General features: G+C 39.9%; 1 protein-coding gene across 1 annotated transcript in view; it reads left to right on the forward strand.

Annotated features, from left to right (window-relative positions):
- The window catches only part of Kif11 (kinesin family member 11), a 43,980-nt gene that overhangs the window by 12,565 nt on the left and 4,665 nt on the right, over nt 1–26,750 (forward strand). The window contains exons 9-20 of the mRNA XM_050160411.1: nt 1,486–1,581; nt 5,400–5,488; nt 12,607–12,694; nt 13,690–13,878; nt 14,315–14,522; nt 19,133–19,305; nt 20,376–20,501; nt 20,578–20,736; nt 21,066–21,172; nt 21,731–22,010; nt 23,517–23,739; nt 26,057–26,202. Of these exons, the coding sequence (XP_050016368.1) occupies nt 1,486–1,581; nt 5,400–5,488; nt 12,607–12,694; nt 13,690–13,878; nt 14,315–14,522; nt 19,133–19,305; nt 20,376–20,501; nt 20,578–20,736; nt 21,066–21,172; nt 21,731–22,010; nt 23,517–23,739; nt 26,057–26,202 (1,884 nt within the window). The remainder of the gene's footprint in view (nt 1–1,485; nt 1,582–5,399; nt 5,489–12,606; nt 12,695–13,689; nt 13,879–14,314; nt 14,523–19,132; nt 19,306–20,375; nt 20,502–20,577; nt 20,737–21,065; nt 21,173–21,730; nt 22,011–23,516; nt 23,740–26,056; nt 26,203–26,750) is intronic.

Genomic DNA, 26,750 nt, shown 5'->3' on the forward strand with positions numbered 1-26,750 from the left:
GAGAGAAAGCTACAGATGTGGGAATTTTTTTAAAAGTATTTTTAAAGTTAATTTTACTTGCTTCATTCTATACTGTAATATATAGGAATCTGGACATTGTATATGAACATATCCTTGAGGATGCTATATAATAAAAAGCTAGCGATGACTTCCAAAGCGGGTTCCATTTTTTTTCTGCCCCCCCCCCCGTTAGTTTTATTTTGAGGTAAAATTTCCTGTGTCTTTCAGGTTGGCCAAGACTTGTAATATCCTTGCCTCAATTTCCAGAGTGCTGTGACAATAGGCATGTGCTGTATCAAACTGGCTTGATAATTAAAAAAAAATTTTTCTTTGTTTCTGTTTTTGTTTTTTAAGACAGGGTTTCTCTGTGTAGCCCTGGCTGTTCTGGTACTCACTCTGTAGATCAGGCTGCCTCTGCCTCCTGAATACTGGGATAAAAGGCGTGTGCCACCATTACCCAACTAAAATAATTTATTTATTTTTTGATTTTCGAGACATGGTTTCTCTGTAGTTTTTGGTGCCTGTCCTGGAACTAGCTCTTGTAGAGCAGGCTGGCCTCGAACTCACAGAGATTCGCCTGCCTCTGCCTCCCGAGTGCTGGGATTAAAGGCGTGCGCCACCACTGCCCGGCCTAAAATAATTTTTATATTTATTTGTTTACTTATTTTGTGTGTATATGTGTGTGGGTATACAAATTGGGATCAGAAAACAACTTGTGGTTGTCACTTCTACCATATGGGCTCCAGGGATCAAGTTTGGATCATTTGACTTGGTGGCAAGTACCTTTGCTCATCTTGCTAACCCTTCATATATTAAAAAAAAAATTGCTGGGCTGGGAAAATGGCTCAAAGATTAGAACTTTTGGCTGCTCTTCCAGTGGGCTCTTGTTGGATTTTTAGCACCAACATGGTGACCCACAACCATCTGTAACTCTAACTGATGTCCTCTTCTGGCTGCCTTAAGCACTAGACCCACACAGAGTGCACAGTCATACATGCAGGCAAAACACCCATAGACAAAAAAAAAATTGCTGAGGGTCAATAGTGGTGCATGCTGTGTAGGGGTTCACTGAGAACTCAGACCGAGTCAAGTCTTTTTTTGGAGCACTGACTTAAACTTAATACACTAGTTTCATTACAGTATATTATTGTGCTATGTTGAAATTGTACTACATATCAACACTTCATTCTTTTTATGGGTGTGTAATATTTAATTATAAGGATATAGGTGTTTTGTGACAGTGTTCCTAGAATCTTATGGACAAATGTCCACTCACCTCAGATAGAGTACACGCCAGACCAAAAGCAAAGACATTGCCAGAGCTCACCTTGGTGAACGAATGGATTTTATTGGGGTTACTTATAAAAGCAGAAATGACTCAAAGACAGCTGTATCACCAAAAGCATTCTCCCTCCCCCATGTACATTTTAACAGAAGCATCTTATCTTCATGCCTTTAGTAATTAACCTTTCCTTTTCCTGACAGGAAACTCTGAGTACTTTGGAATATGCTCACAGAGCAAAGAACATAATGAATAAGCCTGAGGTTAATCAGAAACTCACCAAAAAAGCTCTTATTAAGGTAATTGTGAATTTGTATGGAATAATGTAATCGTGTTTGGCATGTCTGAAATACATGAGTAGCAACAGATATAGGGTCCCCCCCCCCCCCCCCCCCCCCCNCCCCCCCCCCCCCAGACAGGGTTTCTTTGTGTAACCCTGGCTGTCCTGGAACTCACCCTGTAGGTTGGCCTCTAACTCACAGAGACCACCTGCCTGTCTCCCACGTGCTTGGGATTAAAGGCCTGAGTAAGAATAGCAAGAATTCACTTTTAATCAGGATTTGTTAAATGTCTTGTTGTAGACATTTGTTAATGAGTGATGGTCTCACTGACCAAGAGAAAGGGTTCTGCCCACAGTGGTTCTGGAGACCTGTTCCACCAGCCCCATGTGGTAGGGCTTTTATATAGTGATTTAAAGTAAAGTAAATGCCTGCTATTACAGTGTTCTAACACTGATATGTTGACATTCCCAGCTTTATAACACAGTTGACACTCTTGATATTTGTGTTAACAAGTAGAAATTTTGTTTACAACAAGTAAAAATTTACTCACCATGGCATTTACCTCTTGTCAGCACTTATTTAAATGATTTAATACATTAATATAGTTGCCCAACATCTATACAATCCACTTTTAGGAAAAAAAATTAACATTGTAGTTTCCCGTCTTTATAATCAAGTAACCATTGAAATGCTTTCTCTATGTCTATCTGTCTCTGTTTTGTTCTTGAGCAGAATCTTAAGTTTGTAGCCCAGGCTGCCCTGGCATTTGCCTCCTTTCCCCTCTGCTCGACCTCTTTAGTTCTGGGATTGCAGGCACGAACCACCATGCCTAGTTTATCAGTACACTTTCTAAAGAGAGTTTTGATTTTTCCCGTATATTTCCTAGAAGGAGAATCATATACTATTTGGCCTTTACTTCTCTCTTTTACTTGGTATAACTTTCGAGATTTTATTTATGCTGTTGTTGATGTGTGCCAGTAGTTTATTTCTTTATGTTGTTGAATAACATTCTATTGTATGGATAATTCTGTACTTTGTTTAAACATACACCAGCCAGTAAATTATTTTCCAAAATGCCATAAGATACTCATAGAATTCTCTCCTCTCTTCTTAGTGCTAGTTCCTGCACTCACTACTTAGTTCTGTAGAATTCTGTAGTTTCAAAAGTATTATTGAAGGGAATTAAACTTTTACAGTACATAAACTTTTGGAGTTGTCTTCTTAAATTTTGTATTCTCTGAGGTCTCACCCAAGCTGTCGTGTATCCATCTCAATAGGTCTTTTTAGTGCTGGGTGTTTTGTGGTGGCTGAGCTATTTGTATAATTTACGTGATAATCTGAATGGTATATTGAATAACTTCAATTTTTTTTTCTGGGGATTTGCTGACAGTTTCAAAGGGTTTAGTCCATGATCGTCATGGTGGGGAGTATGATAGTAGGCAGGCATGGCATGGAACAGAAGTGACAGCTAAGAGCTCACATCTGATCTGAAAGGAGTCCGAGAGAGGAAAACTGAGCCTGGCATGGGCTTTTGAAACTTCAAAGCCCACCTACTGACATACTAACTCCAACAAGGCTCTGACTCCTTCCTAACAGTACAACTGGGAACCAAACATTCAAACACATGAGCCTATGGGGGCTATTCTCACCCAAACCGCCACAGTACATTTTCACTTAAAATTTTATTATTAACTATTTACATGCCATGGCGTACATGTGAAAGTCAGAGGACAGCCTTCTGGTGTCTCTTCCTCCTAACCCTGACCCAAACCCTGATCCTAACCCTAACCATGGGTCCAAGAGATTGAGTTCAGGTTGTTAGGATTCTGTGGCAGATGCTGTAGCAACCAAGACATCTTTTCTGTAATACACTTTCATTTCTTTGTGTTATTTGTCAGAGAGTGAATTTGCTGTGATACATGGTAACTAAGTACGTCAGTCAGTATTTGTTTGTTTTTTCGAGATAGAGTTTCTCTATGTAGCCCTGGCTGTCCTGGAACTTGCTCTGATACTAGGCTGGCCTTGAACTCACAGAGATTGGCCTGCCTCTGCCTTCTGAGTGCTGGTATTAAAGGTGTGAGTCACCACCACCCTGCTAATATTTCAGTTTTTAAGGAATGATGGGGTGGTGTTTCTCTGTAGCTCAGACTGGCATGAAACTCTTAATCCTTCTGCCTCTGCTTCCTGAGTGCTGGATTTACAGGTATGCACCACTAAGCCCAGCTCTTCTAAGCCATTCTTTAGAGTGGATATATATCTTGCCTTCCCTCAACATAAGTGATTTAGTTTTTCCATATCCTCACCAGCATTTGGTGATACAGCTATTTTTCTTTTTAGCTATTCTGAAAATGTGTGGTAGGTGTTATTTTTATCACTTGGTTTCAACTTATATTTTTCTAATGATCAGTGATGTTGAATATCTTCTCTTGTACTTGCTTACTTGATATTCATGTCTTTTTTTCATATGTCCTTTTTTTCTCTCCTTTTTATTGATTTTTATTGAGCTCTACATTTTTCTCTGCTCCCCTCCCTGCCTCTCCCCTCCCCCTTCAACCCTCCCCCAAGGTCCCCATGCTCCCAATTTACTCAGGAGATCTTGTCTTTTTCTACTTTCCATGTAGATTAGGTCTATGTAAGTCTCGCTTAGTGTTCTCATTGTTCATATGTCCTTTTTGTTTGTTTTGTTTTGTTTTTCAAGACTGGCTTTCTCTGTGTAACCCTGGCTGTCCTGGAACTTGCTCTGTAGACCAGTTGGCCTCAAACTTAGAGATCTGCCTCCTCTGCCTTCTGTGTGTTGGGTTAATGGTGTGTGCCACCACTACCCAGCTCAGGTGTCCTTTTTGGTGACATGTTTATGTCTTTAGCACTACTTCCTAATGGATTATTTGTTCTTTTTTGGTGCTTTAGAGTTGTTATTTAGATTTTTTTTTTTAAAATATGAATGGGTGTTTTCTCTGCAACTACATTTTACTTCTTTGTGGTACGGCTTCCCATCTTTCGTGTTATCTAGTTTATCAAGTTTTTTAGATTTATATGGGCCTATTTCTGGACTCTGTTCGATCCCATATTTATTCATCTCTTTTCTCACCAATATTACTACTGTAATTGTATAATGATTCTCAGATTGTCCTGGTTAGTTTTGTCATCTTGACATAAGCTAGAGTCATTTAGACAGAGGGAACCTCTATTGATAATATGTCCCAAGCAAACTGGCTTGTAGGCTTTTGAGGTTTTTGTTAGTGATTGATGTAGGAGGACCCAGCTCACTGTGTACTACCTCTGGTTAGATGGTCCTTGGGTATATAAGAAAGAGGGTTGAGCAAACCATGAGGAGCAAAGCCAGTATGGCCTCTGCTTTGGATTCCTGCCCTGACTTCCCTCAGTGACTGAGTATGACCTGAGGATAGTAAGGTTAAGTGAATACTTCCCTCCCAAATTTCTTTTGGTCACAGTATTTTATCATAGTAGAGATCAAAGTTGGATAGGAAGTTTAGAATGAACACATTTAAAGACTCATTAAGGCAATTGAAAGAATATTTCTAGACAAATTAGCTGGATTTAAAACTATATAGCTATATATAGCTATATAGCTGGAGGTAGGGTCTACACATATGATCTCAGCGCTTCAAAGGGTGAGACCTAAGCTTGCCATGAATTTCAGGCCAGCCTGGATTTTGGAGTGAACTCCTATTTTTTTTTAAAGTATGATTATAACTTTATATGTTTGAAAAACATAAAGGACTATCATTTAATTCCTGTATGTTCTCTCCACACTGAGTGATAGAACAAGAAAACAAAACTAACTTGGTGTTTATATATGACATGCTTTTGTGTAGGAGTATACAGAAGAGATAGAGCGTTTGAAGAGAGATCTTGCTGCAGTCCGTGAGAAAAATGGAGTGTACATCTCTGAAGAAAGTTTTAGGTAAGTCTTTGGCTGATAAGCTTTTTTTTTTTTTTTTTTTTTTTTTTTTTTTTTTTTTTTTTTTTTTTTTTTTTTTTTGTTTTTTTTTGTTTAAAAGTTTGTTTTTTTTTTTTTTTTTTTTTTTTTTTTTTTAAAGTTTACCCTATTCAGGATGAGCTGTATGGGCCAGAAGAGGGTACCAGATCTCCTGGAGATGGATTTATAAACAGCTCTGAGCTACCATGTGGTCCTGGGAACTGAATTCAGTTTCCCAGATGAGCAGACAGAGCTCTTAACTACTGAGCCATCTCCCCAGCCCCTTAATTTTGTTTTTAGAGATGGTTTCACTGTGTGTGTATGCATATGTATATATGTATGTATATATACACATATATGCATATGTGGATATATGTGTACACACATGAATATATATGTCCCGGGCTGGCCTGGAACTCTCTGAATCCTGCTTCAGCCTCACAGTTACTGGAACTACAGAGGTGTCCTAATATACTCATTCTAAAAATCATACCTTCAGATAACAGGTAGTTTGATGTAAAACTACCTATACTTGTATAAGTATGTAGCAATAAGGAAATGTTGTCTACTGCCAATAAGTACTTCTTTTGGTTTAGTGTTAAAAAGTAGTTACTGGGCCAGCGAGGTGGTTGTTTGTAAGGGAACTCCCTGCAGAGTGTGACTTTAGTTTGATGCCTGCAACTCACATGGTAGAAGAAAAGAGCCCACTTCCACAAGTTGACCTTTGATCGCTACATATATGACATCACATTGCATGCGCACATATGTGCATACACACACACACAAAACAAATAAAAAAAATTAGAGGTTTTTTTTTTTTTCTTCCTAAAATGTGGCATGCCCCAGGAGGCAGAGATGGAAAGATTGAGAGTTTGATGCCGGTCAGGACCACATAGCAAGACTGCTCTTAAAAGTAAAGCTATGATCAGTGAGATGTGTCATCAGATAAAGATGTTTGTTACCAAGCCTGAGGACCCGAATCCTCAAAGCCACATGGTAGAAGGAGGGAACCAGTCAGGCCTCCAGAAGTTGTCACCTGACCTCCATATGTGTGCTGTATGTAGCACACACCATCTCCCTCACCAAACAAATGTTTACACACACACACACACACACAATTGTTATCAAACACTTTTTAGAAAGCTTTTTATCTTTTTATTTTAAAATAATCATTGTTTATGTGAAAAGTTCTCAGTGTACAAAGTAGCCCCGTGCATAATGATCATTTAATTAGGCAGGGTCTCATGTAGTCTAGATTGGTCTCAAGCTCATTGTGTAGTCAAAGATGACCTTTAACTTCTGATCCCCGTACCTCTACCTCTACCTCTAAAGTGCTGGGATAAAGGCATGTGCTACCATGCTTAGTTTAACGGAGTCCTGGGAATCAAATCCAGGGTTTTGGATGTGGAACAAGTACTTCACCATTTGAGTCACATCCTCAGCCCTTTTATTATTATTATTATTATTGTGATGATGATGATGATGATGACGACAGGGTTTTGCTATGTGGTCCTAGCTGGCCTTAAACTCACTATGCAGGTCAGGCTAACTTTGGAGATATATATATATATATATATATCCTACTTCAGCTTCTGAGTACTAAAATTACAGTGTGGCTCATAACACCTGGCACCCCATATATGATTTACCCAGTTTCCACCAATATTCCTTTATATAACCATGATTCAATAGTAAACATAGGATACTGACACTGATGCCTTGTGTATGTATAGTTCTATTCCATTGTGATACATGTATACATTTGTGTAACCATCACTGCAGAGAAGATCATATTCATCTTCTCTTCTCCCTATGACCCCTGTCATCTCACAGTTCTAAACCCAGTCAATTCTCAAAGTTCCTAACACTCAAGAAATCAGTGTAACCCCTTAAAATGGGTCTGGAAGGCTTATGAGTTTTGTGTTTAAAAGTATTGCTTCAGCCAGGTGGGATATCTCATACCTTTAATCCAGCCAGTCTATCTTTAAGAAGAAGAATCATTCATCATACTTTACCTTTTTTATTTTTTAATGGTTTTTTTTGAGACAACTTTCTCTGTAGCAGTCCTGACTGTCCTAGAACTTGCCCTGTAGACCAGGTTGGCCTCAGACTCAGAGATCTGCCTGCTTGTGCCTCCTGAATGCTGAGATTAAAGGCATGTACCACCACTGCCTGGCTATTTTACCTATTTATTTATTTTTAAAGTTTTATTTATTTATTATGTATACAACATTCTGCCTCAATGTATGCCTGCACACCAGAGGAGGGCGCCCCATCTCAGTACAGGTAGTTGTGAGCCACCATGTGGTTGCTGGGAATTGAACTCAGGACCTCTGGAAGAGCAGACAGTGTTCTTATCCTCTGAGCCATCTCTCCAGCCCCTATTTTACCTTCTTATACTTTGATTTTATGTTCAAATATTTTTGTTGAATTTTATTTCTGTTGTCCCATTTTCAGTTTGTAAGAGCTATATCACATCTTTCCAGACCTTTAGAGAATATGGTGTCCTATTCTAGTGTAGGTAGATTGTACTCCTCAGAAAATTGTTAATATTATTAAAACTTTACACTTTAGGATGTGTGTGTGTGTGTTTGTGTCTTGTGTTTTCTTTTCTTTCTTTTTTTTTTGGTTTTTCGAGACAGGGTTTCTCTGTGGCTTTGGAGCCTGTTCTGGAACTAGCTCTTGTAGACCAGGCTGGTCTCGAACTCACAGAGATCCGCCTGCCTCTGTCTCCTGAGTGCTGGGATTAAAGGTGTGCGCCACCATCGCCCGGCTTTGTGTCTGTGTTTTCAAGACAGGGTTTATTGGTGTAGTTCTGGCTATCCTGGGATTCACTCTGTAGGCCAGGCTGGCTTCAAACTCACAGAGATCCATGTGCCTCTGCCTCCTGACTGCTGGAATTAAGGTGTGGGCTATCACTGCCCGCCATTTCATAATCTGTTTTACTTTTTGTTATTTCCTCAACTGGCTAGTGAGATTTGGCTGGCATTAAAATATGAATTAGTTTTGTGGGGGGAGGGGCTTATAGTCTTGTAAGTTGACTGGAGTGTAAAAAAAGTGATTCCTGGAATCACATCTGGGCTTCCATCACAAATTTTCCTTGGTTGAATTTTTTGTAGGGCAAACGAATTGAATCTTTCTGAGAACACTCACCCTGTTCTCTGGTTAGAGAATACTCTAGCCACTGTTAACAATTAGCATGGGCTTAATGGAGTTCACTGCTCACTGGACTTTTCATTCAGATGCCTGGCTCTTCACTGTGAGTAGTGAGAGGGGAGCTGAAGTGGAGGCTCCTAGCTCTCAGGAAGGAGGTTCATTGCCCCCTAGAGGATATTCAGCAATATCCAGGCCTCTTATTTGTTTTAAGGCAAAGACTTTATTGGATGAGTGTTACACACAGCATTCTTTAACTTTTAACATGAGCAGATGGAAGGTGAGAAGCAGGGTGCCATTCAAGTCCATGAACTGAAGCAGGCCTGTGAAAATGTGAAGTGTAGATAAAAGGTAGTATGAAGCAGAGCTCAAAAGTTGAAGTTGTGGGGCTGGAGAGATGGCTCAGCGGTTAAGAGCATTGCCTGCTCTTCCAAATGTCTTGAGTTCAATTTCCAGCAACCACATGGTGGCTCACAACCATCTGTAATGAGGTTTGGTGCCCTCTTCTGGCCTGCAGGCATACATGTAGACAGAATATTGTATACATAATAAATAAATATTTTTTAAAAAATTCAAGTTGCAACATGGTAGTTTTTTAAAAGTGAAAATCTAGTTTGTAATAAAATGCCTTTGAGAAATTTGTCATAAGGAAAACAGAATATTAAAAGCTGACCTTTCCCAATGCATTCTGCCTTTTTAGTATTATTCTGGTTAATTCCATCACTCCGCAAATAAGATTCCTAAAGTTTGAAAGTCTGCCTGATACAATCCGTGCAATTCCACGTGGCAGGGAGACACCTGGTTCCGGGTGGTCTGAGTACAAGACTGTATGGTTCAGGGCTTCTCCTTGCTCTGCTCCCTGCTGTAACAGTTCCTGGCCATTTGATAAGATACTACCATGTGGAAGTTCCCAGAGAAATCACTCTAGCAAACGGCCAGGACTTTGTAGCACCTGTAGTGCATTAGGATCCAAATTAAGCTCACCCAGTTAAGCCACCACCCCACCCCACCTGAATTTTCTTTGTGAATTATAAATCAAATCACAATCGGTTTATTAAATGTCCTAAAAATCACACCCAGAGCCTTTTGTTACTCCTGAGCATGGGGTTCTGGGTAATCTCACCCACACAGAAAGATCATGGAAAGTTTGAGCTGTTAAGCCACGTGCTCACTCATCCACTGTATTTCTTTAGGTGAATTCTGCGGGTTGATTTCTTTTTTGGCATTTATTTCTTTTCCTTTAGTAAGTAACCAATATGATGTTATCTTTCTGGTTTAAAAAATAAATTAGTATTGCTATTAAAATTAAGTTTTATTATAATTAAAGCACTGTCAAATACAACATTTTTAAAATGTAGTATTACCAGATCAATTATGGTTTTTCTCATGTTTTCTCCATTCCTTAAAACAGAAACATTAGGCCGGGTGGTGGTGCACGCCTTTAATCCCAGCACTTGGGAGGCAGAGGCAGGCGGATCTCTTTGAGTTCGAGGCCAGCCTGATCTAGAAGAGCTAGTTCCAGGACAGGAACCAAAAAGCTACAGAGAAACCCTGTCTCGAAAAATCAAAAAAAAAAAAAAACCAATCCCCCCCCCCCCCCCCCCCCCGAAACATTAGCTGTGCAATGGTGGCGCACACCTTTAATCCCAGCACTTGGGAGGCAGAGACAGGCAGATCTCTGTAAGTTTGAGGCCAGCCTGGTCTATAGAGCTAGTTCCAGGATAGGCTCTAAAGCTACAGAGAAACTCTGTCTTGAACCCCACCCCCAAAAAAACAAAACAAAAATCCCCAGAAACATTAAGTGTTTTCATAGTATGGTGGTGCATGTCTTCAATTGCAGCACTTGGGAGGCAGGTGCAGACAGATCTCTGTGAGTTTGAGGCCATTCTAATCTTTAGAGCTGGTTCTAGGACAGTCAGGGCTACACAGAGAAACCCTGTCTCAGAAAACAAAACAACAAATGAAAACAATCAAGTAGGGGCTTCTTTTGGTGTAAAGTGGTCCAGGTGAGCACTGACACCATCATCTTTTCTGGACAGCACTGCTCAGTAAGGAGTGAGGGGAGAGGTGGTAATAAGTCTGTCCAGCTTAGAATTAAGATCTAGCTTTTGGCTGGGCGATGGTGGCGCAAGCCTTTAATCCCGGCACTCAGGAGGCAGAGGCAGGCAGATCTCTGTGAATTCGAGACCAGCCTGGTCTACAGAGCTAGCTCTAGGACAGGCTCCAAAGCCACAGAGAAACCCTGTCTCAAAAAAAAAAAAAAAAAAAAAAAAAAAAAAGATCTAGCTTTTGAGAGTATGCATTTTCATCTCACTATCAACACTAGCTTATCTACTTAGATCAAAAATATGAAGAGAAGAATGTAGTTATAAATAATGTAGCAGATAAATGCACCTTAATATGTTCTAACAAGCAAATATATATTTAAGGTAGTACAGTCAGTCCTGTTTTTATTTAAACAGCAACAACAAAAAAAAAACCCATCCCATTACTTTGCTTCTGGAATTGGGCCGGGCACTTATCCATCCTCTCAGCAGGCTATCAGGTCATCTTCCTGCTGTTTCTATTGGCTCCCTGAAGGAAACATTATGTTGCTGTTTCATAGCAGCACCGTTTAAGCACACCTTTGCTCAGATCTGAGCTGATAAACAAAAATGTTGGAGAGAGCACAAAGGTTAAGTATGCGAAACAGTTCTACATTTCTGCACCACCCTAGACCTCATCCAGGCCTCTTTGATGGTCTCATTGTGGGTGGAGAATGCTACTGGCTTCTAGTAGATAGGAATCAGTGATGTTACTGAATATCCTAACATGTGCAGGATAGCCCACTGCAAAAATTATCTTGTACAAAGCACCTGTGCTGCTGAAACTGAGAAATTCTGCCCTAGTGAATCTCACAAGGCCCAGTCCTAGATGTGTTAACAGTATACCTAGCACTAGTATAATTGTGTGTGTGGTGTCCCTGTAGATAAAGAGGATTGATACTGTTCCATATGCATACTTTGATTCAGTCTTCTAGGTGGTTTTCAACATTAATCTCACCCATTTCTTGTGATGATTCATGTCTTCAAGTATTAATGACTTACGACATGGGGAGGCATCTTTATATTATGTATCTCTGATTCATTGATTGGAGTCACTTGTAATCCCCACCCCCAATCTCCACTTTGTGTTTCCTTCCCTCTGTCAGGTTTTTTTCTTCTTAAATTTTGTTTTGTTTTGTTGTTTAGAGACAGGCTTTCTCTGTATAACACTGGCTGTTTTGGATGTCGCTCTGTAGATGAGGCTGGCCTCAAACTCAGAGATCCCTACCTCTGCCTCCCAAGGCATGCTTCACTGCTGTTATTTTATAGTGCTAAGGACCAAATCCAGAGTCTTTCTTGTGCTTGCTGACAAGCACCCTGTTACAGAGCTACTCCCAAGCTCCTTTGCATCTCGAATTAGGTTTGCACACCATACCTTTCTTTCGTAGATAAAGGTCTTCAGTTTCAGGGTAGAGGTGAAATGAGAAATGTTACATTTATATAACAGTGAAGGGCTGGAGGGATAGTTTAGTTGTTGAGATCCCTGGCTCTTCAGAGGATCCAGGTTTAATTTTCATCACTGGCATGGTGACTGACAACCGACTGTAATTCCAGTTGCAGGGGGATCTGATGCCCTCTTCTGGTCCCTATAGATACCAGGCATGTAAGTGGTATGCAGACATACATGCAGGCATAACACTCATCCATAAACTAAGAAGGAAGCATTTGTTGCGTTTTACACTTATTATTTATTTACTATTTATCACCACTTAAGTCACACATGGGGGTAAGAAGTGTGGAGTTGATTTTATGTAGCTGCCATAATTTTGTTATAATATGTTGTATTTTGTTATATAATAAGATTAAAATTTTTTAGGATTTAGAACAAAACATTAACTGTTAAATTTGTATTAAACTCTGTTTTAGAGCCATGAATGGAAAATTAACTGTTCAGGAGGAACAAATTGTTGAGTTGGCTGAAAAAATCGGTGTTCTTGAGGAGGAGCTCAGTAAGGTAGGCACTCTGGGTGATATGCAAGATCACTTGAAAAGGAAATGCTGAAGAAAATTTAGAATTTGTAGGGACTTTTTTCCTCTTTTGAACGAATTTTTTTCTTTTTGATTCTTCAACTGAAATTTATTTTTTACCTTTGGTTGTAATGAAAAAGCTTCTGTTTGACTCTTATTAATACAACTTCAGAGGAAGTCAGTCAGACATTTGCATAATGACTGGGTTGTGTTTTTGAGAAGTGTATTTTAAATGATTTCATTGTTGTGTAAATACTATAGAGTATACTTGTACAGACTTCCAAAGCCTGCTACAGGTCTAGGATTCATGGTAATACTCAGTTTTTATTTTTAGTGTGAGACAAGTCTCTTGTAGTCTAGGCTAGACTCAAACACATGCCTTTAATTACTTAGGAGGCAGAGGCAGATGGATCTCTGTGAGTTAGAGATCAGCCGAATCCAAGCTGTCCAGGGCTACAAGAACCCTCCTCAAAAGAACAACAAAACTATAGCCACAGATGATTTTGAACTTCTGGTTCTCCTGTTTCTGCCTGGGATTATAACAGTGCATCACCAGGCCTTGTTTTATGCAGAGCTTGGGGTGGGACCTACAGCTTTGTTTATGCTAAGTAAACCTTCTACCACTTGAGCTTTCTTTCCTGCTCCTTTTCATGTTAAAGAGTTCAGAAACTGGGAGACATTGGACACTTAGACAAGCAACTGGACCCTTTCTGAACCACCCTCATGTGGCACCTTTATAATGACAATCCACTGAATTCCTGGGTGGAACACCACATTAGACCTGTTATTTAAATTTTGAATAAGCTTTCTAGGAAGAAACGAGATACCATTAAAATATTCTAATAAGTCTAGCAAACTATTATGATTTTTGCATTTAAAGAATTTGTTTTGTTTTCCTAATGTTATTAACTAGCTAAGTGTTTCACCAACCACCAGCATTTTTCTGATTCTTAAAAGAATTGTTTAATGTATTATGTGTAGGTTACAGAGTTATTTGTGGATAGTAAAAATGAACTTGACCAGTGTAAATCTGACCTGCAAACTAAGACCCAGGAACTTGAAACCACCCAGAAACATTTGCAAGAAACAAAATTACAACTTGTTAAAGAGGAATATGTCTCTTCAGCCTTGGAAAAAACTGAAGCGAAGCTTCATGATACAGCCAGCAAGGTTTGTACTTGTATTGAAAACATTGAAGGTAGAAGTATCCTTGTTTGCTTATGCTTTGATTGTGAGATTTTAATTTATTCATTCTAAATGTTATTTGTGTACATTTATGAAACAATATTACACTATTTGACCCATGTTTCTTTTTAAAACTGGAATGAAAGTAATACATTTTTATCAGGTATTCTTTTGAGGAGACAGTAAAACAAAAGGAAAAACATTTGTCCTAAACATAATTACTGGAATGATTTGCCAACTCAGTTTTTTGTGTACAGACGGCTGGCTGGGAGAGAGCAGGCTTGGTGGGGACTCGACATTCGAGCACTGGATCATTAGAGTGTCTTGTTCTCACCAGAGACAGAGCTTTATGGAGCACGGTACATTGATCAGACTGTTTTTATTTATCTTTTTCATTTTGTTTCTTTGTTTAAACATACAGTTACTTAACACAGTTAAAGAAACCACCAAGGATGTATCTGGTCTCCATTCTAAACTGGACCGTAAGAGAGCGATTGATGCACACAATGCTGAAGCTCAGGGTATTTTTGGCAAAAACCTCAACAGTCTGTTTAATAATATGGAAGAATTAATTAAGGATGGCAGTGCAAAACACAAGGCCATGCTAGAAGTTCACAAGACATTGTTTGGTAAGTTTAAGCATTTCTGTGGGTATGTGTTGGGGGTGTGTGTGTGTGTGTGTGTGTGTGTGTGTGTGTACATGAATATAGAAGCCGGAGAACAACCTCAAATGCTATTCTTTAGGGACCATCCATTTTTTAATTTTAAGAGTTATTTTATTTTTGGTTGCATGTATCTGATAGTCTGTATGTGTGAGTGCCATGTACCCAGGGTGGGCTAGAGGTGTTGGATTACCTCCATTGGAATATGAGCCACCTGATAATGAGTTTGGGAATCAAAATCTGCTTCTAGTAGAGCAATATATACTCCTAACCATTGGACCATCTCTAGCCCTCCACCTTATTTCTTTGGAGACAAATCTTTCATTGACCAAGTAGACGAGGTTGGCTGGCTCAGTTGAACCCCAGGCTAGCTCACTCACTCACTCTCACACTCTCTTTTCTTTCTACCTTCTCTGCCTTCTACCTGCTTTCCTCCCTCTCTTTCCCCTTTTCCCCTCTACACTGCCTCTCATTCCTTCCCTCCCTCCTCTCCCCAGTCTCTCTTCCCCTTTCTTCCTTCCCCCACCATTACACCAGCTGGTTTTAATAATCCTTCTGTCTCTACTTTTTTTTTTTTTTAATATTTATTTATTGGTTATATACAGCATGTTTTCCTGCACACCAGAAGAGGGCATCAGATCTCATTACAGATGGTTGTGAGCCACCATGTGGTTGCTGGGAATTGAACTCAGGACCTTTGGAAGAGCAGGCAATGTTCTTAACCACTGAGCCATCTCTCCAGCCCCCCTGTCTCCACTTTTTAAGACCTAGGATTAAAGGAAGAGAGTCACTAAACTCAGCTTTTTTGGTCTTTTTTTGTTTGTTTGTTTTTGAGGCAGGGTCACAGGTATCCTAAGCGGGTCTTAAAGTTGGTGTGTATCAGATGATGATTTAGAATATCTAGTCCTCCTGTCTTCCCACCTGAGTACTGGGATTACAGGCCTATGCCGTCATGCCTGGTTCTATGCAGTGGTAGAGATGGGACCCAGGACTTCATGCATATTAAGCAAGTGCTCTGGCAACTGAGCGAATCCCCGGCCCATTCCTAGTCTTTCTTTATGTGTTTCAGATGTGTTAATTTCACAATTTTCATTTTGCCCCCTCCCCCAAATAAAAGATGCCCATGTTTAATGCAGTGCTCCCAGGTAGCACTGGGAAAGTATGGCGAGGGAAAGAGAGAAGGGGGGACCACACGAGCCCCGGAGACCACGTGTACATTCTCTGTGGGGCAGTCTAAGTACCCTGTGGGAGGGGTCTTATTCCAGGAGCTGGGGTGAAGCCTCCAGGCAAACAATCCAGACTCTTTGTATAAAGGGTGTTTGGGAGCTGGGATGATGCTTGCAACAAAACATTCCGGGCTTTTTGGATAAGGGGGTACCAGCAAGCTGAGGTGAAGCCCCTCAATCAAACTTTTTAGACTCTTTAGATAAAGGGGCACTGGCTCAAGTCCTGTGGGCATGGGGTGACATGGGAGAGGGGAGAGCTGGGAGTTGGTGGGTCGCGTTCAGCGAGAAGTGTGGCTGGAGCAGCAGCAGTTTACTGTCATCCTGGAGAGCTCAGGCATCTGTTTCTTGAGGGAGATGAGAAGGCAGGTGGCTAGGAGAAAAAAAATATTGTTATTATTGGCCCTATGAATGGGGTAGCCATGGGAAGTCATTAACTGCCAGACAGAATGGGACAGAGCAGTGCCCTGGTTGTACATGTGAGGCTCGGGTGTGTAATTGGGACACAATAGCAGATAGAACCAGATTTTAGTTGGTAGGTGTCCTTGATCCTGGAGAGTTGGTACCAATGGTGAAGTCCCAGGAGCTGGTGCAGGTGTTGGTGTTGTCTGGAGAGTGCTTTGTTGGCCCAGACAGCAGAAGTGACCTGTAAAATATGCTTGAAAATGGATGGGGTTAAAATACGCCCTGAGACTGTTAGTTTTTACCAGGCAGCAGAACTTTTTTTCAGGAACCTGTAGGTACTTGTAAGAGAACGGAAACAGATTTATATCTTGGTGTCATAGCAAAAGGCTATTGCTTTAGGTTATAAGGTATGAACATTTTAAAAAACAATTAAAGGGAGTTGAAAACTCTAAACCTCTAAAGATACACCTGAAACCTGTTAGTCCTGGACCATAAAGCCTGTTAAAGAAGCACACCTGTCTGTATTTTAGCAGGAAACTTAACAAATGAAGTAATAAGTTACCAGTACCTTAAGTCATCAAATGCCATTAGATCTAAGGAGGGTAAATGAGCAGAAATGAGACAGCTTTTTTAGCTACAGAGGCAATCCCAAGTCTCTCTTTAGTCCTTGGAGAACACCAGCCTAGAAGCACTGCTTGCTGTTAGCTGCTGAGTACAAGAGGCCCAAAGATTTTCCTGTGGGGGGAAGATTTAGTCCACCTGTTTTGGCCGGATGAGATTTGATTCCCTGGGTTGCATCCAGGAAGCACAAGAGATGGAAGGCTGCTTTTTGCTGTGTGGGTGACTTTGCCAAACCTAAAGGCAAACCTCAAGGTGAAAGGTCTTTTGAACCATGTATCTTCTTGGAGGAGCTATAGGATGCTGTGGGAGGTGGCACTGCTCAGTCTGATCACTGTGTAGACCAGGCTGGCCTCCAACTCAGAGATCCTCCTGCCTCTGCCTTACCAGTGCTGGGATTAAAGGCGTGCTCTACCACCATCTGGATGAACTATATAAATTCTTGACAAAGAAAAAAATGCAAATAATTCCAATCAGACCAAATTAAACCAAATAAAGGTGCCCGTGTTTAATGCAGTGTCCTGGATGGCACCGGGAAAGCATGGTGAGGGAACGAGGGAAAGAGAGAAGGAGAGACCACACGGAACCTGGAGACCACCGCCTTTTTTTTTTTAAATCTGTTTATCTATCTTGAGACGGTCTCACCAAGTTAACCAAGTTGAACTTAAACTCACTTAAGATGGCTTTGAATTTGTGATCTTCCTGCCTTATCTTGAGTACTAGGGTTACAGGTATGAGCCAACAAACACATCTCAAAATGTATAATTCAATACTATTTTACACAAATAACAGATAACTTAGGTGACAGTGTCACTGGTACCTGTCCCATTGAGCATGTTAGCTGTTTAGGCAAGAGATTAATGTTTTTGCTTTTTTTACAACAAATTTTAGAGGTTTGTTGTTGATTTTAGACTGTCGTCTATAAGTTAAAACTTACCAAATTAGCATATTATCATTAGAAATAAAATTTATCACGGAATCTGACTAATTTCTCTGAGGTATTACTATGTAATTTCTTGGATCCCTTCCTAAAAGTGTTCTTATTTTTAAAAAATTTGTAAATTGTAGCTGGAAAGAGTAGCTTAATTCCCAGCACCCACATGACAGCACACAACTGCCTTTAACTCCAGTTCCAGGGGATCTGATGTTCTCTTCTTGCATCTTTAGTGCACAGACATAAATACACACAAAATAAATAATTTTAAAAATTGAAATTTTTTTTGTGTTTGTTTATTGTGTGTGCGCGCACACATGCACTCGGAGTTCAGAGGAGGATTCCTTTTCTCTCTTTCCCTCATGTGGCTCCCAGGGATTGCACTCTGGTCATTAGGCTTGGTGGCCGGTGCTTATCCAGTCCCTTTCCTAGACATTTCCTTTGAATAAATGATCTTGTAACATTTTTCTTGTAGAAAGACCTATCTTAAAGATTTGCTGTATTATCAGAACATGTATGTGTGCATTGTTTTTTATGCTGTCTTTTGAGATAAGTATCATGTAACCTAGTTTAACCTCCAGTTTGCCAAGTAGCTGAGGGTGAACCTTGAACTAGGTAACTGAACCTGACTTTTCTGTCTCAACCTTTAAAGTGCTGGGATTATAAGTGAGTTTTACCCTAATAAGGTGTAGTTTTCTCTTTTTCATAAATTCCTGTCTACTATAAAACTGCGTATTTTAGGCACTAATTTTATCTATCTATCTATATCTATCTATCTATCTATCTATCTATCTATCTATCTATCTATCTATCTATCTATCTATCTATCTATCTATCGACAGGAGCCTGTCCTGGAAGTAGACCAGACTGGCCTTGAACTCACAGAGGTCCACTTGCCTCTGCCTCCCAAGTGCTGGGTTAAAGGTGTGCATCACCACCACCCAGTTACTAATATTAAGAATTTTCTAATTCTTCTCTTCTCTTCTCTTCTCTTCTCTTCTCTTCTCTTCTCTTCTCTTCTCTTCTCTTCTCTTCTCTTCTCTTCTCTTCTCTTCTCTTCGTCCCTCCTTACCTCCCTACCTCCCTACTTCCCTCTCTCCCTCCCTCCATTTTTGGGACAGTAATTCTTTGTGTAATGCTGACTGTTCTGGAACTTGCTCTGTAAACCAGGCTAGCCTTGAACTCACAGAGATCCACCTGCTTCTGCCTCCTGAGTGCTGGAATTAAAGACGTGTGTCACCACTACCTGCCATATTTAAATCTTATTATGTAGTAAGATAATTCTTTAATGTAGTTATTGGAAATTCCATAATAAAGATTGATTTTAACTTATTGAAAGTGATCTTAACTGCATTTAAATATATGTATGCTAAAGTTCACATCTCTCCCTCTTTTAGGCAATCTGATGTCTTCCAGTGTCTCTGCATTAGACACCATTACCACGACAGCACTCGGATCGCTCGTGTCTATTCCACAAAACGTGTCGGCTCGAGTCTCCCAGATGTCTGATAGGATATTGGAGGAGCAATCTTTAGCAGCACAAAGTAAAACTGTGCTGCAAGGATTGATTGTTAGTAAATCTGTTAATGTTTTCAAAGGGTGACTGGCCATCAGAAATGGCATTAACTGCTCTTAGCTTAAGCTTTGCCAGAAACAGTTAAGAACCTTTTGCTTTTGCTTCCCCCTCATAGAAAGACTTGTTTGCCACAGGATGTGACTAAACTTTGAAAGTGTTTCCACTCCTTTGGTGTAGTTGAGAATAGAAATAATTAAGCCATTATCATTCACATGTTTGTAATTTTAGCGTTTGAAAGGTGGAGGCAGAAGGATCAGGAATTCAGAGCCACCCTTGGTTTTTAGTGAGTTCAAAGCTACTTGAGACCCTGCACAAACAAGAGCAGCAGTTAGTTATTAATAAGCCTTCTGGTCACAAAGAGCAGCTCAGGTGGATTCAGGAGATTTGAGATCTGTTATCTGGCCTCTTCACCAGAGCTAGAGCTAGTTAACCCAACGGGGGATAGCAGGTAACTGGTTTCTTATTTAGCACAAATGACCAAACATAAGTAGCCCATTTTCTTTTTATTTTATTAGTGTGGGTTTGTGGACTTGAGCGAGGGTGCATGCTACATGTGTAAACTCCAGGGACAAAATTTCAAAGTGTTTAAATGTATCTATAGATTTTTCCCCCGTGGTGGGGATCAAACCAGAGTGCTGGAATCTTAACACTTTACTGTCATTTTTCTCCTCTTCTAAACTTTACCTTAGATCGTTAAATTGACTATAGGAGGCAGGCATCATGGTACATACCCGTGATCCTGGTAGTGTGGAGACAGGAAGAACAGGAGTTCAAGAGCATCCTCAGCTACAAGTGAGTTTGAGGTCAGCCTATGCTACGAGAGACCCAACAAACACAGAACAGGAAATTAATTCAACATTCACTACACTTAGTGAACATTGCTTTAGTTAGTGGAGCAGGATTAAGAGTTTTAGGCAGGATATAAATTCTAGATATTCAGTTATGTCACTTTAGGTTATTAAGAATTTTGAATGTTGGTGTTTGGTTGCTTAGTATCTGAGATATATTGGCCAAGTTAATGGAAATGAAAACATTTTTAAAGATGCATTTGTTTTTAAAAACAGAATGAACTTGTGACTGACCTTCTTGCTTCCCTGAAGACCATCTTAGCCCCTGGTGTGGTTTCCATCTTGAATATCAACAGGCAACTGCAGCATATTTTCAGGAGTTCATTGACAATGGCTGAAAAGGTACAGATGTTATCTTCTTAATACCTCAAATTTGATAGGTTGCCTAAAAAAGAAACTAATATTTTTTTCTTTAAAGATAGAAGATCAAAAAAGAGAAATAGACAGTTTTCTCAGCGTATTGTGCAATAATCTACATGAACTCCAAGAACATACAGTTTCTTCCTTGGTTGAATCACAGAAGCTTTGTGGGAACCTAAATGAAGACCTAAGGACGATAAAGGAAACCCATTCGCAGGTATCACTTAATTGATGTTTTTAGTGGCGTGATGGACTTAATGATCTACGTCACGTGGTTTGAATGCTGCAAAACTACTACGGAAACTTGAGGTCATCACAGCTGCTGTCATTTCTGATGGTGATTTGTGTGAAGTAATTAAGAATACTTCTTTAGATCAGCTAATATTTGAGAATTTGTTGCGTCTGGAACTCTGTTCTTAACAACATTCTGACAAACAAAATGGCCCTTTCCCAGCAAGAAGGAAGGAATAGAAAACACGCCCATAGAGCATTTTAAGTGAAAATATTGCCATTTCAAATCTTTTCCTCCCTGAATCTTCCTTACAGGAACTTTCTCAGTTAGTTAATATTTGGACAGAGAGATTCTGTGCTTTGGAGAAGAAGTGTGAAGACATCCAGAAACCACTGAGCAGAATTCAGGAAAATACAGAGCAGTAAGATACTTTTAACTTCTGTTGAAGGTTTCTGTAAGCCTGGGATGAATTTCAAAAGGAAGAAAAACTTAAAATTGTACAAACAGTTCTGGTTTTCTTACCAGTGAATTAGTTAATGATTGTTGACATATTATTTGTGTGTGTGTGTGTGTGTGTGTGTGTGTGTGTGTGTGTATAAATGTGTTCCTTCTTCTCCACCCTCCCATTCTTGAGACAGGACCTCACTGTAGCTCACTGTGGCTCAGCTTCCGAAGTTCTGAAATCACAGGCGCAAGGCTTTTGACTGCTTTTTGAGACATTTTCATGATGACTCCTATAAGTTTGCCAGATAACTCTAAAGTGTTCTTGGCATCTGTTGATTGCCTTTCTCTTTCAACTTGTGGTTATCCTGACTCTCGTGAGTGATGATTGATTTCAGATAGCCAACGGGTTTTGTCTTGTTTTAGTGTTTGGTTTTTGAGAGTCTTACTCTGTAGCTCCATTGCTCTGGACTGTGACTTGTAGACTAGACTGCCCTTGAATTTAGGGTTATTCTGTTTTGTTTTTGTTTTTCTATAGGAAGTCTGAAGATATAATCAACAAGACAACAGTCCAAAGTAAAAAACTAATGGCTGATTCTGATGGATTATTACAAGAACTCAGACAATTTGGCCAAGAAGGCACACAGTTGGTTGAAGAGTCTATACAGCACTGTGATTCACTCAGCAGCAACCTGGAAACTGTATCTCGGGAGACCACACAGAGATGTGAAGCTTTGAACACAAGCACAGTTGGATTTTCTGAACAGTGGGCATCCTGCTTAAGCAAGAGGAAAGAGGAACTTGAGAACTTAATGGAGGTAATATGTCTGTGCCTGGACTAACTGGGGGAGAATAGATAGAATCAGAAATGAAAATATTTCAGCTTAGAATCTATTTTAAAACATGTGAGCCGGGCGGTGGTGGCGCACGCCTTTAATCCCAGCACTTAGGAGGCAGAGGCAGGCGGATCTCTGTGAGTTCGAGACTAGCCTGGTCTACAGAGTGAGTTCTAGGACAGCTGGGGCTGTTACATAGAAAAACCCTGTCTGGAAAAAAACAAAAGAAACAAACAAAAAGTTTTCTTTTATTTGATGTGTGTTCAAAAGCTTTATTTGGTGTGTGTGTGTGCGCGTGTGCATGCGCTCACACGTGCATGCATACACGCATGCAAGAACACCCTTGAAGGTCAAAAGAAAGCATCTGATGCCTTGGCGTTGGAGTCACAGGCAGTCCTGAAGAGTCCTGAGCATAGGCTAGTGCTCTTAACTACTAAACATCTCTTCACCCCTTAAAATGATTATTATTGTGTTTGTGTGCATGATTTGTATGTGTAGGCATGCATGCCATGGCACATATTGGAGATCAGAGACACAATTCCTTCCACTTTTACTTAGGTTTCTGGAACAAACTGAGGCTGCATAGAAGCTGTCCATGGTGGTACACACTTGTGATACCATCACTCGAGAGCCAGAGGCCAGGGGGATTCTGAGTTTGAATGAGTCCAGTCTGTGCCATAGTCTTAAGACTCTGTCTTAGAAAGAATATAAACAAAGAAAACCTGGAATAGAGATGGGTGATCAAATCAAGAACTTGAGACATGGAGTAAAGACCTAGTTTCACCCTTCCACTTCCCGTCCCCCAAATCCCTTTCCTCTCTTTTCTTCTCCTCCCGTATTCTGTCTTTGAACTCATTATTTAAGCCAAGGATGACCCTCTTCTACCTCCTTGTACTATGGTTAAACGTGTGCATCACCTTACCCAGCTTAAGGCTGGTTTCTTTAAAAAAGAAAAGTTTTTTTTTTTAATTTATTTATTTATTATGTATACAATATTCTGTCTGTGTGTATGTCTGCAAGCCAGAAGAGGACACCAGACCTCATTACAGATGGTTGTGAGCCACCATGTGGTTGCTGGGAATTGAACTCAGGACCTTTGGAAGAGCAGGCAGTGCTCTTAACCACTGAGCCATCTCTCCAGCCCCGAAAAGTTTTTAAGTTAAAAAAAAAAAAAATCAAAGAATTAAATTACAGAGCAAGGAGGTGTAAGACTTAGCCTTCAGTCTAATTTCCTTAAGCCAGGCCATCTTACATCTGTATACTGGAGTAATGTCATGAGTAGTGGGAGAGATGGCCTAGCAGGTCAGAGTGCTTCTTCAAGCCTCAGCATCCCCTTTGGCAGTGAATATATGGCTAATTGCCCTCTTCTCTCTACTGTGACATGTGTTTTTGAAACGTATTATAGAACATTTCAAGGTAATTAAAAATGGTAGATTGACCAACTTGCTTCCAGCTTTAGTAATGAAAGCTTGTTTGTATCATTTACAGTTTGTAAATGGATGCTGTGAGGCTTCACGTTTAGAGATCACTGAAAAACAAAGTGGACACACAGCTGCTATTGAGAACCAGCGCATCTCCTTTGTTGAGCAGATAACTTCTGATGATGAGAAATTCAACGCAGGAAGTCTAGAGCTTGATGAAACTATAAAAACTGGTTTGACAAAGCTTAATTGCTTTCTGCAAGAGGATCTGAAACTTGATATCCCAACAGGTATCTTATTTTAACTTTTTAGGATTTATTTTACTTACATGGGGAGGAGTGGGTGGACATGCACTTGAGCGTGGTGCCTCTGGTGCCAGGTGAAGGGACCTCTGGAGCTGGAATTAGAGGTTGGTATGAGCTGCCCAGGGAGATGCTCGGAACTGACTCTGGGCCTCTGGAAGAGTAATGTCTGCCCTTAACCACTGAGCCACCTCTCTTTTACCCCCAGTGGGTATTTTAGAATTGCTAAAGATTTTGAAATTAAATCCAGCTGAATACAGTATTAGATACTGTTTGAAAGTGAGCCCTGCCTTTGTCTGACAGGAATTTACCATCTCTCTGTAATAAATTTAAATACAGAAAATTTAGAACACCAGGATAATTTAATTCAGTCTTAGCTGCTTCTTGTTGGTAGTATATTCCTAGAAATTTGGGCACAATAGAAAATTTCATAAACATTTAGACAATTGGCTTTGTTAAGAACAGTCATTTTTAAGCCTGATGTGGTTTGAAAGCATGCATATAAACAAAGCCGGTTGTCTGAATGTTTATGACATTTTACAATCTAGTTTCCTCAGGAAACTGAGGAAAGAAAACTGTTACTTAATGACCACCCTGGGCTCCTGATGAAAGAGGAAAAATAAAAATAAGTTGTTGGATGTGGTGGCACACACCTGTAATAACAGTCCTAAGGAGGTGTAAGCAGGCCCGTTGGAATTCAAGATCATCTTTGGCTAGCCTGGGCTACAAGAGCTCCTGTTTCAAAACACCAAACCAAAATCAAAAAGCATTTTAAAAACAAATAAAATTGCCCAACTATGTAGTCAACACTGTCTAAAATATGTTTTAATACCCAAAACGCTAGATGGCTGTAAAAGCTAAGTTGTTGAATACAAAGTTCACCGCGAAGCACACTCCGTCCATGTCCATCCCATTTTCATTTGTCTGTCTCATTGACTGGCATCATTTAGAAATCACCACTTTAAAGACTAGGCAGTGGTGGCACACACCTCTAATCCCGGCACTTGGTAGGCAGAAGCAAGTCGAGTTCTGGGTTTGAGGCTAGCCTGGTCTACAGAGTGAGTTCCAAAACAGCCAGAGCTACACAGAGAAGCCCTGTTTTGAAAAAAAAAAAAAAAAAAAAAAAAAAAAAAAAAAACACCCTCCACCCCAAAAAAAGAAAGAAATCACCATTTTTAGAGATCAGAAATGGCAAAGATTGGTAAACTATCCTGATTGGTAAGCTGATTTACAAAGATTAATAGTTGGTTCTTCATTGGATTGTAAAATCATTGAAATGTACACTTTTTTGAATGATTTTTGTGGCATATAAATTACATCTCAAAACTTTTTTTTAAAGAGTTTGTGCTAAAAGAACGTTGGTTTATTTAATTTTGTCAACCTTTCAGATTTATTGTTAACTATCAATGAAAATGACTGTTAATTGAAAAGGCAACTCCCGTATAAGGAAATGTAACTGCGTTCAGAACCAGGCACTACAGCAGAGTTACAGAGAGATGGTTACTCCTTTCAAAGTGATCACATTGTAAAACCTTTAATTCCAGTAACGCCACCATTTCTCAGAAAACCCCAAATTCATTTTTAAGCCTAATACATGTTTGTACATTCTTAGAAATGGGAACTTCATAGTTTTGGTGGTAAGATGACTTTTACAAATTGTCAGATCTACTAAAGATCATTGGGTGGCGGGAAACGAAAAAGCAGACTCCATCTTCAATTATGGGGCTGGAGAGATGGCTCAGCATTTTTAGAGCACTGCTGCTCTTCCAGAGGACCTGAGTTAATCCCCAACAACCACGTGGGACACGCAGGTATGCATGCAGAACACTCATACATAAAATATAAATAAATAAGATTAAAAAGGAAAAAGAAACGACTTTCTAGCAGAGACTTGACTTAAAGCCCTAGAAGTAGAAGAAAACCAAAGTTTTTTTTTTTTTTTTTTTTTTTTAAAACAAACATTAGGTGGTGGTGGTGCACTCCTTTAATCCCAGCACCTGGGAGGTAGAAACAGGTGGATCTCTGACTTCTAGGTCAGCCTGATCTACAAAGCAAGTTCCAGGACAGACTCCAAAGCTTCACAGAGATACCCTGTTTCAAAACTCACCCCCCTCCCAAAAATAATATTACTATGTGAAAAAATGAAACTAGCTTTAACCAGTTTGTGCCTGGTAGATAAAAAAAGATATATTGAAATCATTTTTGGTTTTGGAAGACAACTCACTTGAAAGTATATCTTTTAACATAATTTTAAAAGTTATATTTCATATAATTTTCCCTGGCTTTTCTAATTTCTACTATAAAGGTATGACACCAGAGAGGAAAAATTACTTATATCCATCAACACTGGTGAGAACTGAACCACGGGAACAGCTCTTGGATCAACTGCAAAAGAAACAGTGCAACCTATTAATGCTGAACTGCTCAGAAAACGACAAAGAGACCGGTCAGGTAAAATTTAAAGCACAATTTTAGAACTTTCCCATAAATCTTACACGTGGGTGCACACATGTGCATGGGGATGTGTATACAGCATGTGTGTATCTGTATGGACGTGGGAGGTTGACTTTGGGTGCCTTCCTTAATTGACTATATTGAGGTAGGGTTTCTCACTTGAACCCAAAGCTGCTAGTTACCAACTTTCCTAAGTGCTGGGATTACAGGTGGGCTGCCACGCCCATAAGATGATAGGTGGGGGCTGTGGATCCAAATCTGATCCTTGCATTTGAACAATAAATGCTTGATCCTCTGAGTCATCACCCCTGCCCCTGTAAACTTTTGATGTGGTGGATTTCATGTAATGAATGTGTCTTTTTGTTCTTCAGTCCTGTGCTGTTTTCTATGAGAATTGCTGGCTTTTAAGCCTTTCTTTTAATCTTATTATTTTTATTTATTTTTTTTTTAGGCTAGTAGACAATTTCTAAGCCAGCATTTAAGCTACGATTGCATTCCAGGCACTGTTTGTTCTAAGTTCTTTACATGTATGCTAACTCAACCCT

This window comes from Alexandromys fortis, unplaced genomic scaffold (genome assembly GCF_014885135.2).
Source record: "Alexandromys fortis isolate MF-2015 unplaced genomic scaffold, M_Fortis_MF-2015_v1.1 scaffold_10, whole genome shotgun sequence".
Lineage (NCBI taxonomy): Eukaryota > Metazoa > Chordata > Mammalia > Rodentia > Cricetidae > Alexandromys > Alexandromys fortis.